The 12,426-nt window shown below is 38.7% G+C and overlaps 1 protein-coding gene across 9 annotated transcripts in view; it reads left to right on the top strand.

The window, feature by feature from the left end:
- The window catches only part of LOC134661085 (guanine nucleotide-releasing factor 2), a 61,208-nt gene that overhangs the window by 16,918 nt on the left and 31,864 nt on the right, over nucleotides 1-12,426 (top strand). For 4 of the 9 annotated variants that reach the window (XM_063517001.1, XM_063516998.1, XM_063516997.1 and 1 more), the window contains exons 1-3: nucleotides 4,193-5,068; nucleotides 7,000-7,168; nucleotides 11,253-11,361. In XM_063517001.1, the coding sequence (XP_063373071.1) occupies nucleotides 4,423-5,068; nucleotides 7,000-7,168; nucleotides 11,253-11,361 (924 nt within the window). In that variant the 5' untranslated portion in view covers nucleotides 4,193-4,422. Of the gene's footprint in view, nucleotides 1-4,191; nucleotides 5,069-6,999; nucleotides 7,169-8,641; nucleotides 9,375-11,252; nucleotides 11,362-12,426 lie in introns of those variants that run through there. The other 5 variants (XM_063517004.1, XM_063516999.1, XM_063517000.1 and 2 more) reach the window with 4 other exon arrangements.

Here is a 12,426-nt window from a genome sequence, read left to right as displayed (position 1 = left end):
ACATTTTTTTTAATTAACGACTATAAAAACCCTAGTATACTTTAGGACTACAAGTCAGTTGCTAATATAGCTAGTCGATTGAATTTACAATATGAAAAGAAAAGGCTAGCTCGATTAAAGGGTTTCACAAATACATCTATGTGGATCCCGTTCGTCTAGGTATCAAGATCGGGTCTAGGTATTGGAAAGTGAGTTGCCTGGAGCGTGGCCGGCGAGGCGGGCGGCGCGGCGCGCGGGGAGGCGGGGCGCGTGTACTGGCGTGACCCTTTCCTAACGCAGGCGGGAGGAAAGCCTCTCTCGGCTGCTAAGGGAAACTTGATTAGGATAAAGGAAGCTCACTTGACTCCTTCCTTTATCTATATATGTATAATACTTAAATATTATATATAATCCCACATTCATAGGAGAGTTAATTTACAAGTGAATGTAACTCTTCAGTTTGCAATAAAAGTTCAATGCAGGTTATCTCTTCCTTAGGTTATTTTCCCGATTTGAAGAAATCGGGATGATAGATATTGTTGAAACATTTGTTGGGATTTAAAGGTTACTGTTACTACATTTGTAAAGACATAAGCAATAAGTTGAAATAGTACGTCACTATTCAGCAGATTTTGAGCCGGTTTTAATTTTATGTGATGGCGCCAAATATAACAAAATGAAGCAAAAAACCGGCCAAGTGCGAGTCGGACTCGCGCACGGAGGGTTCCGCACCATCAACAAAAAATAGAGCAAAACAAGCAAAAAAACGGTCACCCATCCAAGTACTGACCCCGCCCGACGTTGCTTAACTTCGGTCAAAAATCATGTTTGTTGTATGGGAGCCCCACTTAAATCTTTATTTTATTCTGTTTTTAGTATTTGTTGTTATAGCGGCAACATAAATACATCATCTGTGAAAATTTCAACTGTCTAGCTATCACGGTTCGTGAAATACAGCCTGGTGACAGACGTACGGACGGACGGACGGACGGACGGATGGACGGACGGACGGACAGCGGAGTCTTAGTAATAGGGTCCCGTTTTTACCCTTTGGGTACGGAACCCTAAAAAATGGATATTCAGATGGGCATTCAATTTACTTATCTCTTAGATATTTTTACGGACAAACTATACGTAATAACCTGGGCTTACCAATATTGGAACTTTAAGTAAGTGAAGTTGTCGTGAGTCGTGACTTGCAATTCTTTACTTTATTTAGTCTTTCATCGTTGTAGCCACGAAGTGACCGTTGTAAGTAAGTAGGTCGGTCGAAGATTTAAAATTATTATTTTTTATTTAATATTATTCGTGTTTTTAATTTAAATCGGTTGCCATGATAACCAGCGCCATGGCTAAGAAGAATAGTCATCGGCAGATGCTGAGTGGCATCCATTTTGGTGTCTTGTATTAGAATAAGATATATTGTATTATAGGTTAAGATTTGGCACCAAATAAACCATTTCAATTTATATATTACTTGAGAATTATTATGATCACTTTACCAATTGATTGTGTACAAAAAGATTTCAGGGACCGGGAATTGGCAATTCGTGGATGAGTTTCGATTATGTTGGTCGATGCGAAGCAGTCTCTGTCAACCAGAGGGCCTACCGCGAACCACGTTCGACGTGTTACCTCCCTGTCACACTTACGTACGAATTTACAAGTGCGACAGAGAGGCAACACGTCGAACGTGGTTCGCGGTAGGCCCTCAGAGATTTGCCTCGATCGACTCATTTCAAGGAATGTGACTCATCAATGAATATTTGATTTACCTACAGCTAATTCTTCCTTCATTATTTTATTTCTAACAAATCACCTATTATTAAGTTGAATAACTCGTGGTTTTTATAGATATGTAGTTCGTAATCAATTAGAGTCGACTAGATAGGTAAAAATAATATACCTATGAAGAACTATTTTCTCTCATTAAATTGTGGTTACTGATCGAACAGAATTCAGTTCAAGTATCTATGTAGCCCTGGCACTATCCGCTAATGGGCAAATGACACAGATTTTCAGCACACTTCTGCTGTGCTGTCACTTCACCGTCTATATACCAATGTAAATGTAGGTATGTAGGACTTACATCTCGGATGTTTTTACTTCCCATTGCCTGTATTCTCTACAAGTCGTGACATTTCAAATAAAGGATGTTTAATATTATTTTTAATAACGACTTGCCGTTTTTTAGGGTTCCGTACCCAAAGGGTAAAAACGGGACCCTATTACTAAGACTCCGCTGTCCGTCCGTCCGTCTGTCACCAGGCTGTATCTCACGAACCGTGATAGCTAGACAGTTGAAATTTTCACAGATGATGTATTTCTGTTGCCGCTATAACAACAAATACTAAAAACAGAATAAAATAAAGATTTAAGTGGGGCTCCCATACAACAAACGTGATTTTTGACCGAAGTTAAGCAACGTCGGGCGGGGTCAGTACTTGGATGGGTGACCGTTTTTTTGCTTGTTTTATTTTGCTTGTTTTGCTCAATTTTTTGTTGATGGTGCGGAACCCTCCGGGAATTCTGAGTATATCCTTCATCTTCTATAACCCTACTAAGTAACATTATACATGCGATAGTTATTACTCTGATTGTTACTTCCGCTTAACCGCTTAAACCGCTGAATCGATTTAGATGAAATTTGGCACGGATATACTTTGAGTATTGGAACGGACATAGGATAGTTTTTCTCCAGGAAATTATCCCTTAAAGGGATGTAAAGGGGGGAAAAATTTCCTAAGGACGTAGTAATTCTACGCAGACGAAGACGGGGCTATTACTACGTAGGTACTTAAATAAATATTGGATAGGTGAAAAGTGTGTCAGGATGATAGCAACTGGGGATCCGTAAGGTCTGCCTACCCCTCAAGAAAACAGAATATAAATACATATAATAGGTATATGTATATAACGATTACTAAAATTTCAGATATTATAGAAATTAACAGTAACATTAAATTATCAAGAAGGACGAGCTCAGGTACTAAACACTGGAACCAAAATTAAACGTTTCCTTAATTCTTAATCATGAAACTTAACAAGCTTTTCTACTCAGCTTGACCCAATAGTGTTTATTATCTTATGTCAAACTATTATTGAAATGAGAATTGTCAATTTCCGCGAGCTTGTGTAGTCGGCCTGGTAGACGACGAACAGCATCTGGGTAGCCGGCTTGCGGCTGGGAGTCGGCCGGGAGACGCGCGGCGGACGCAACACTTTCACTCTCGCGCGGTGCGACAACGCTGGCCGCGCGAACGGCGCAGTGCCACCGCGCCTTCGCCGCTGCTGGCCGCACCGACTGACTCTCGCGCAACATCATTACTGCGCGGCACCTAACTTCCGAGCACGATTGACACCGGTGTCATTTCTGTGCTTCGCGCATCATTAACTATATATCTAGTTGGCCTATTCGATATCGATGACGTTATGAAAATCGTGCGCTTATTATCCTGATCATATCTAGTCAAAATTTATCAGTGATTGATCGTTATCGTGTTCCCTTCTTTGAAAACATATGATCGCTAGTACGAGTGAAACTGCGAACTGTTGTTAATTGTCGACCCGGCCACTTATGGACTCAACAAATATAGTATACATTTAATCTTATAAGGTGTTGTTGTGTAAGCGGCGTATGACTGAGAATTCAAAGCGATGTCCAAAACCAGACGGTTGTCTCATAGAGAAAGTCGTTAATTCCAATATTTAAGTGAGAATATTGACTGCATGAGAACGGATTTTAGTAATTTTGTTTGAATGTTATAACGAATACTGCGAGAAGTACACTTGTTTGTTATGTAGTGGGTGTAAGATAACCCAATTTCCGCCATAATAACAAACAGGCCTTCATATATCACTTACTAGACTATAGTATTTGCCAGTCTAAATTCGGCCAGGGTTGATTTACGGACGTCTCATTTGTAGTGTCAAGGTTGGTGTTGCTGGACAGAGCTGTCGCCGAGACGACGCGATGCGCACGAGGTGCTCTGCTCACAGCTCTCTGTAAATAAATAATGATCTAATTGTACATATATGCTATTTCTGGCTCTGACTGATACGTCCAAGATACCGATTTGTACCTACTGTCATGTAAACAGTCTCACGTGATTTTAGCTGGTAACACGTAAATGAAATGAATGCGACAGATTTACTTCTAGAAAATTAAGAAAAAACTTCGTAGAAAGAAGTATAATACTTTAGATTTCTATACATCGAACAGGTATATCTATTTGCTTGAAAGAAATAATTCGTTTCTATGGAAATATGCACACACTTTGCTAAGAATAACTAGTTTTGAACCAGGCGCGAGAGTAAAATACATAATTTTCACATCAATATATATTTGAAAGTTAATCATGTCTTCAATAGCCTGACATTGGTAGCAGTTGATTACTGACTGAACTTGAATAATAATGAAGATCGGTTATTGAATAAGTTAACATGCCTCATTACGATGAAAGTTTTATTTACGATGATAATCAAAATCAGCGGAGAAATAAAAGGAGTTACCGAGTTTATAAAAACGGAATAAATCCCTTTTTGGAACCCAGCGAAGTACTACATGTCCTAGAAGAAAGAGGATCATCGGTTTTAAAACGAAATATCAGAAATATTAAGCAGCGTGGCCATCGTTTTAAACCCGATTCGCTTCCAAGTGAAAATATCTATCAGAGCAACCGTACGGGAAATGTCAAAATATTAGTAGATCCATGCCCACGTTTCACTTGCTACGACGAAAACAAATACTACGACTTTCAAAACAACAATATCGTAGCGCTCACTACTTGCAAAAGTTTTGATAATTTAACATTGGCCCAAGTTAGAGGCAATGGCGGCAAGGAAAAGATCATCAGAAACGGGATTAGTCTGCAAAATTTGGCGGACGAAGAAAATATACAGCATTATGTTTCACCGAGAGAAGAGCCCTTCTCAGATACAAAAAGGGGCGAGACAAGAAATTCATACTCTGTCGTTGATGGGCGACGGCATCCCTCGTATCGAAGAGTCTCCCGCGGTACTGCGGCTCCAGGTGTCGGCATCTATCGGCAAATAAACATCGAAGGAACAGCTCGAAAAGTAACACGGGGTATGATATTCACCTATTTCAAAAATATAATCATTCATATTTCCAACGAATAAGTCGCGTTCACGATGGCTTTCATTATAGCGTTACTTAAACAATGTATTTTTAGAAGCAGGTATTTAGTGGTTGGTCATATTATTATGGCTGGTCAGTCATGTCTATGTGACACGATTTCATCGAAACTGACACAAGTTTTTACGTGACTACTGTGGAGACTCGTAACATGATAGCATATTTCATTGTTGAACGCTAAACGCCCAGTTCTAGGCGGAAGTTAACGCAAGAACGATTTGCATCCTTTTTTCTTGGTTCGCATTTTGTCATTAAAATCGACACAAAGCATCTATACGAGGTATATACCTCCTTCTATTTTATGCCCAAATTTCCTCTCCTAAAAGCTTAGTTTTAATCTTGTAAACAGCGCTATTTAGAGACTTGACCATACATTGAATTAAAATATGTATTTTAATCGCTAGGGACACTAAGGGCCGGTCGGTACAGACGGACTGCAACCCGACTGCAACTTGTATGGGAAAACTAAAGGATCGTTAACACTTATCAACGATTAGAATGCTATAATAGTTAAAAAAAATATTACCGTACCACCGCTGCCTTGATGTCATTATCTTCGGCATACCGAAACGGTAAAAGGTGAAAGCCTAAGGGGGCTTCCAAAGATTTGTATTCCACAACACTAGTCACAAAACAAACAAAAAAACCTGATCGCACTGTGAGCGGTCAAACTAACATTATCAAGTAAAGTTACTCAATGTGCAATTGTTACCTATGTTAACCAAGTGCAAGAGTATGCCCAATTGCGACCATCGTGTCCGAGCAGGAGCCTGAATATTAAGTTAAATATTGAAGTGCTAGGACGTGACCCGCCCGCGGCGGACGCAACAACTTACAATACCTAGTTGTTGTCGTGCGCATTGTTTCCGACGAACCACTATAAGTTTGATGACCGATGACGCCTTGATGATACGTATGTCGAGGTCTAGTCATACCAGGAACGAGCCCACTGTCGATTCAATGTTAGTATGATTGGTGAGTAAGGATCGGTGGTCGTCGCGTTCATGTTTTCGCGGCCACAGTGTGCCAGTCGCCGCGTCTTCGCGCTCATCCTGCAGTCGCCTGCCAGTATATTTATAAACCCGCGCGTCACCGCCACTGATAAACCTATGTTTACTACTAACCGAATAGCTTTGATTACTATTCCTGCTGTGCAGTTAACTGGATACGGATTACCGACCTCGGAGAATCTCTGTGACACGATTATTGACTTACGTTATTGGCCTTGAATATTTTTTGTAAGTAGGCGTATTGTCATATTATTAATTATAAAAGTTAGGAAGTGCCTAGGATATTGTTTTATTACATTTATTTAATTTTCCAGAATAATTAAATATAACTAGTTCTGAAATATGATTCTGAATATCTTTATATTAGGTACTATGAGTAACATAATGACAATAATCATGCGTAATTTCGTACCTGAGATCATCACTGTCCATGTTTGTTCTTGTCCTTGTTATGATGTTGACGTTTTATAGGTTTATTTCGATTCGATGTTCCTTTTATAATATTGGTATTCAACAAAAATTTTTTTAAATGTAATTAAAATTAGCATAACACATTTGTATCAAAATGTTTTAAATACAATTGCCTAGTTGTTAAATAGATATAATCTTTTTAAAATACTAATAAATAATGTTCTAAACTAAACCGATTGTCTTGTATCAAAATTCATTATTAAGCATTCACGTACGGATTATATTATCGATTAAATGTACTTATGCTGTACAGCATTGCGCATTAGAACGGGAAAATTGGTTAAATGGTATTGGTACTTGCTCGCATCAATCTAATAATTGCGAATTAGCGTTAGGGGGGAACAGTGGGTTCCTAAATGAATTTGTTCGTTGTGATTGCAGAGGGCGACGGGTCCGGCGAGCCAGGCTCGGGGCACCGCGGCTCGCTGCGCGGCGCCAACAAGCTCGCGCGGCGCGCGCGCTCCTTCAAGGACGACCTGCTCGAGCGCATCTCCAACATGCGCTCGCCGGCGCAGCAGCACCATCCGCCGCATCTGTCTTCAGCCATCCGGTACGTGAACAATACTATTGCTATCGCAATACCCTCCAACTGTTTCCGCTTAGAGAGAACCCACACTAGCGTCTTCCGAGCGTCGGAGTCCAAATCAACTCTATGGCCGCTGCTCGACGCAACGTTGGCGCAACTGCGCAGCGACGTCATTTTCCATAGCGCTGACTAGACGCCGACGCACAAAAGACGCTAGTGTGGGGTGGCTCGTATCCAGTATGATGCCTGCTTTACCTTTATTGAGGACGGCGAATGGTCCCCTGATGGTATTTTTCGGGTTTTATTCCCTAATTTTTATCGGATCTCTTCATAAAGAGGGCACGAGTGGTTTTGCAATAGGTAACTATCGTATCGCAAAATGATATCCTATCAATACAATGCATTTGTTGTTTTATTTACCTCTCAGAATAGTCTGAAACTACTCTAGTTAGTCTAAAAAAAAAGCAGTCAATGCACCATGCGCAAAATAACAAGAGTAAACACTAAACACTGAGTAAGTATATAAAACAGTGCAATCCAATTTTGTTCATTTAATTCAAACATTTACGTCACACTAAGTAGTCGAGGTAGCAAAAAACTTTCGCAACATCCGTCCTCCCGCACTCCACTCGGTACGGCATACTGCACCACGACATATTTCTACTTCTCACTTTGGTTTATTTGTCATTAAACAAAACAAGACCAACCATGTCAATATGACCGTCAACAGCGTTTACCTCATCTTGAGCATGACTCATTAGGACGTATTAACGTATACATAATTTTAACCATATCCGAGGTCGATTCGATTCGGGTCAGTTTTGCTTTTAATTTGGTGGGGTTAGGACGCTTTAGTTTAGTTTTGTATAAACTACGGAAAATTAACATCTAAAAGAAGCTGCGGTGGTATTCGGAGTAAAGTTAGTGCAATGCAGTTCATTTCGCATCTTTAGCAAATGATAAAAGATACGCTTTGCTCTACTAATAAGTGTGGGCATCTGGAAAGTGAGCACTGATTGAAGGCGATAAGGTCTACATTCATATGACAACAGGCCACCAACGGATATCCTGAGGTAGTTCTCCGGCGAGTTGACGTCAGGTATGAAAGGGGTGGGTTTTCTTAACGTGTATTATGTCAGTGTAGTTTTCTTAAGTCTAGTCTGCGAGACACACGCGAGGTAGCAGTACCGCTAGAGTTGCAGATTAAAGTGATTTTGTTAATATATTTGGAAGTGCATTGAATGTCTCAATTTATAACAAGTAACTTTTACAAACGCACTACGACAATAATAAAATAAGCAAGATAGAACTAATATGATACATTTTCTTATTTTGTATTAGAAATTAAATATCAAATTAACAGTATTAGCTGTTCGCTAAGGAAAACACACGATAAAATCAAGAGCTTAAAAACAGGAAAATCGTTACTTGTGACTAAATAGTAATACCTCGCGATTGTGATTATCCTTATTTCATTTTTATGTTTTGCCGTACCTAACTTATTCAGGAACACAGCGCAGAATCATTATTTAATGAGTTGTAGACACTGGGATAATATCTACAAACAATATTATTTCTTATCTGAATTGATAATTTACGTACATAACTTCGCTATCTTATGGTGCCAACTTCATAAGAAAGTGTCCTTCATTTTAACAGTTTTATCTCGACCGCCGTAGAGTACAATAGCGAGGCGCGTGGGCGTTATGATAATGTACATAGTTTGATGTAAACGGTTTAAAAATTATATGTGTAACAGCTGGTAATCTTGTGCGGAATTGCGTAAAGAAGCATTACGCATTGTCGCTCGGGTCGCTATCGCGGCGCGTCGATAGTGTATATAGAGTAGACAAAACGACAGTGAGTCACGAGTGCAACTCTCATTACCACTCATTAGCGACGTCGTCCGCTGAAATCTCATTACTTTAGTGAACCTTCTATAAAGTGATTATGTTTTAATGCACTCGCGCGAAGACCATTACTAAAATGTTTTTTATTTGTTCTTTAGTGGTCGGTCACGGTTTTTTACAATAATCGTTCGCCGGACCTAGTTTCGGTGTAAACATTTCAACATTGTAGCAAGTGTGATCGTCGATCGAGTGAACAGTTTTGTAACAGATAGCTGAGATCAGACTTTGACAATGTCTCAGTCCGTGCGCTCGCCGGTCGGTGGTTGGTTCAACAAACGTACAAACAAGTTTCATCGGAGGCTCGTTAACAATGACAAACGGTAATATATTTCTCATTAACATATGCATTATATTTTTATTTATTTGTTGATGTCACGTTATTGTTTTGTTACTGGCGTGTGAAGTGTGTGCGACATGAATTGATGTCCCAATTGAAACACTTATTTTTAGGGTTCTGTAGTTAACAAAATAGGAAATCGATAATAGTACATTTTTACATCGCGCTCGAAACAGCACACAGAGCATTCCTAATTTCCTAAGAGGAATTATGTTTTGATAATGATTAACAATCCTTAATACATTTAATGTTGAACAAAAAGGTTGAGATACACTATATAAAACAAAGTCCCCCGCCGCGTCTGTCTTTTTGTGTGTTTGTATGTTCGCGATAAACTCAAAAACAACTGAACGGATGCGGTTTTCACCTATCGATAGAGTGATTCTTGAGGAAGGTTTGTGTATATGTAATTGGTTAACCCGTGCGAAGCCGGGCGGGTCGCTAGTTTGTAATAAAAAATAATAGGTATGTATTATCAGTTATCACTTTAATTAGCTACAGTTTAATATGGTACTACCTTTTTTTAGTAATAAACACTATTTACATCTACACTAATCTACAGTCATGCTCCGTGAATATTAAAACATTTAGAGTTCTAGCTAAATTGGAATTTCTGTAGCGTAAGTATTGAACAACCAATTTAACTAGAACCCTGAATGGCTCAACAATCGCGGAGCGTGATGGTACATATTTATGCACAGCCATTTGGCTGTTATGACGATTAAATATTGCGTAGCATTTAGTTGTTACCCGAATACACGATGTCGTTTTAACCTATGGAACAATGGTAGAACATTTAATGTTATTTTAGAAGATAAACTTAAAATTACTTTATTATGACAAATTGCTAATTTTATTTTATGTTCATTTGGTTATGTAATAAAATTTAACAAGGGTCAGTCAGCCAACCTCTTAGGGATTTTGCTTAGACTTTAAACGAATTATAAATTATGATTTCACAGATTTCATAAAACATTTACCTATAGTAAAGAAAACTGACCAAGCCCTCCCAAGTCCCACGGGCCAGTGGCCGAGGCTTCCCGTTTAAATTTATTTGTTTATATGTTTCTTACTCGCAGCTCTGAGCATAGCCCGATCCCGATATGAACTTGGATTGGACATTTGCTTTATTTTAACAAGCGTTTGCGGAGTACGTATAAGGCAAATGGGGACTCTTGCACATTAGAGTGTGTAATCAGTATAAAATTGTCGCGTACCGCGCCGCTGCAAACAAACTGAGGTTTTTCGTAATACATTCCACACTGTGACATTACTTAAGCATTTTTAATTTACGTTAATAGTATTTCGTTACTATGGCCAAATGGCCTCGCAATATTCAAGTAATATCTATGTATGCAATTTTTAATGGCTAAAGTGCCTATTTAGTTAAATTAATAGTAGCAATTTTGATTGGATATTAGTGATTGAAAACATTGTTTACTAAGTATGAAATAGTTATTTTCGATACAAGTGCGAAAAAGAGGGAATTCGAAACGAGTGGCGATAAATTAATACACGACCGAAGGGAGTTTTATAATCGACACGAGTTGCGAATTACCTATTCGCACGTGAATCGAACAACGTTTTACAGTACATATGGCACTTTAAAGTTTCGACATACGCACGAAAAGTGCTATTTTACGCACTAGTGCGGAAAAGTAGCCCCATATGTACTGTAAAAATACATTAAGACCATGTTGATTCGAACACTTGAAGTATACATCCCTAAACTCAGAGATTCTCATGTGTTTAGTTCAGTTATGAGCTATTTTCTATGTATATGATTTCCCGGAGGAAATCAGTGTTCTTTAAATTGTTTGCAATATCGGCGTTCCTACTTTATTGAATGTTGTTGTTCCAGGTCGCACTCGCCGCTTAGTCCCAAGATACGCAACATGGCGTCCAAGGCATCCACGGCTGAGGAAGGGGAGTTAACACCGGCCAAAGAACTGGAGGGGCTAGTCAAAGAAGTGCGTTATTACCTACTCTTTTGACCTATTATACTAAAACACGTGGTTAAATCATACGTAATAAGAAAATACTATATCAATATCATAATAGGTATTGTTTGTAAAATATGTATTCAAAATTCATTAATTATAATTTTGAAAACAATATATTAGGCGTACAAACTATCATAATTCATAACAATTTTACGTTTATTACATTTATTATTATTATTCGGTTAACAATGTCTTGTCGTTTCTGATCACGTCGCTGATTCACCTTGTATAAACACAGGCCAGAAAAATTGATCGGGCCAAAAGGGTAACTCCTTAATTGCTTATGGAATTTAAAGGAATTATTTACACTTATTTATGAATTTAGTTATCACGTTACTAATGCGAAATACCTTGATGAATAAAAGCGGCCAAGTGCGAGTCGGACTCGCCTATGAAGGGTTCCGTATTTAGGCGATTTATGACGTATAAAAAAAAAACTACTTACTAGATCTCGTTCAAACCAATTTTCGGTGGAAGTTTACATGGTAATGTACATCATATATTTTTTTTAGTTTTATCATTCTCTTATTTTAGAAGTTACAGGGGGGGGGGACACACATTTTACCACTTTGGAAATGTCTCTCGGGCAAACTATTCAGTTTAGAAAAAAATGATATTAGAAACCTCAATATCATTTTTGAAGACCTATCCATAGATACCCCACACGTATGGGTTTGATGAAAAAAAATTTTTTGAGTTTCAGTTCGAAGTATGGGGAACCCCAAAAATTTATTGTTTTTTTTTCTATTTTTGTGTGAAAATCTTAATGCGGTTCACAGAATACATCTACTTACCAAGTTTCAACAGTATAGTTCTTATAGTTTCGGAGAAAAGTGGCTGTGACATACGGACGGACAGACAGACGGACAGACGGACAGACAGACAGACAGACATGACGAATCTATAAGGGTTCCGTTTTTTGCCATTTGGCTACGGAACCCTAAAAATTTTATGCAAACCTCCTGTTGGCCGTCAAAAGTGCTTTCGGTGCAATAAAAAAAATACTAATTTCATAATTACACTTGTGTCCCG

Source organism: Cydia amplana, chromosome Z, assembly GCF_948474715.1.
Source record: "Cydia amplana chromosome Z, ilCydAmpl1.1, whole genome shotgun sequence".
NCBI classification, from domain to species: Eukaryota; Metazoa; Arthropoda; class Insecta; order Lepidoptera; family Tortricidae; genus Cydia; species Cydia amplana.
The sequence above is the reverse complement of the archived record's forward strand: the minus strand, read 5'-3'. Positions and strand labels throughout refer to the sequence as shown.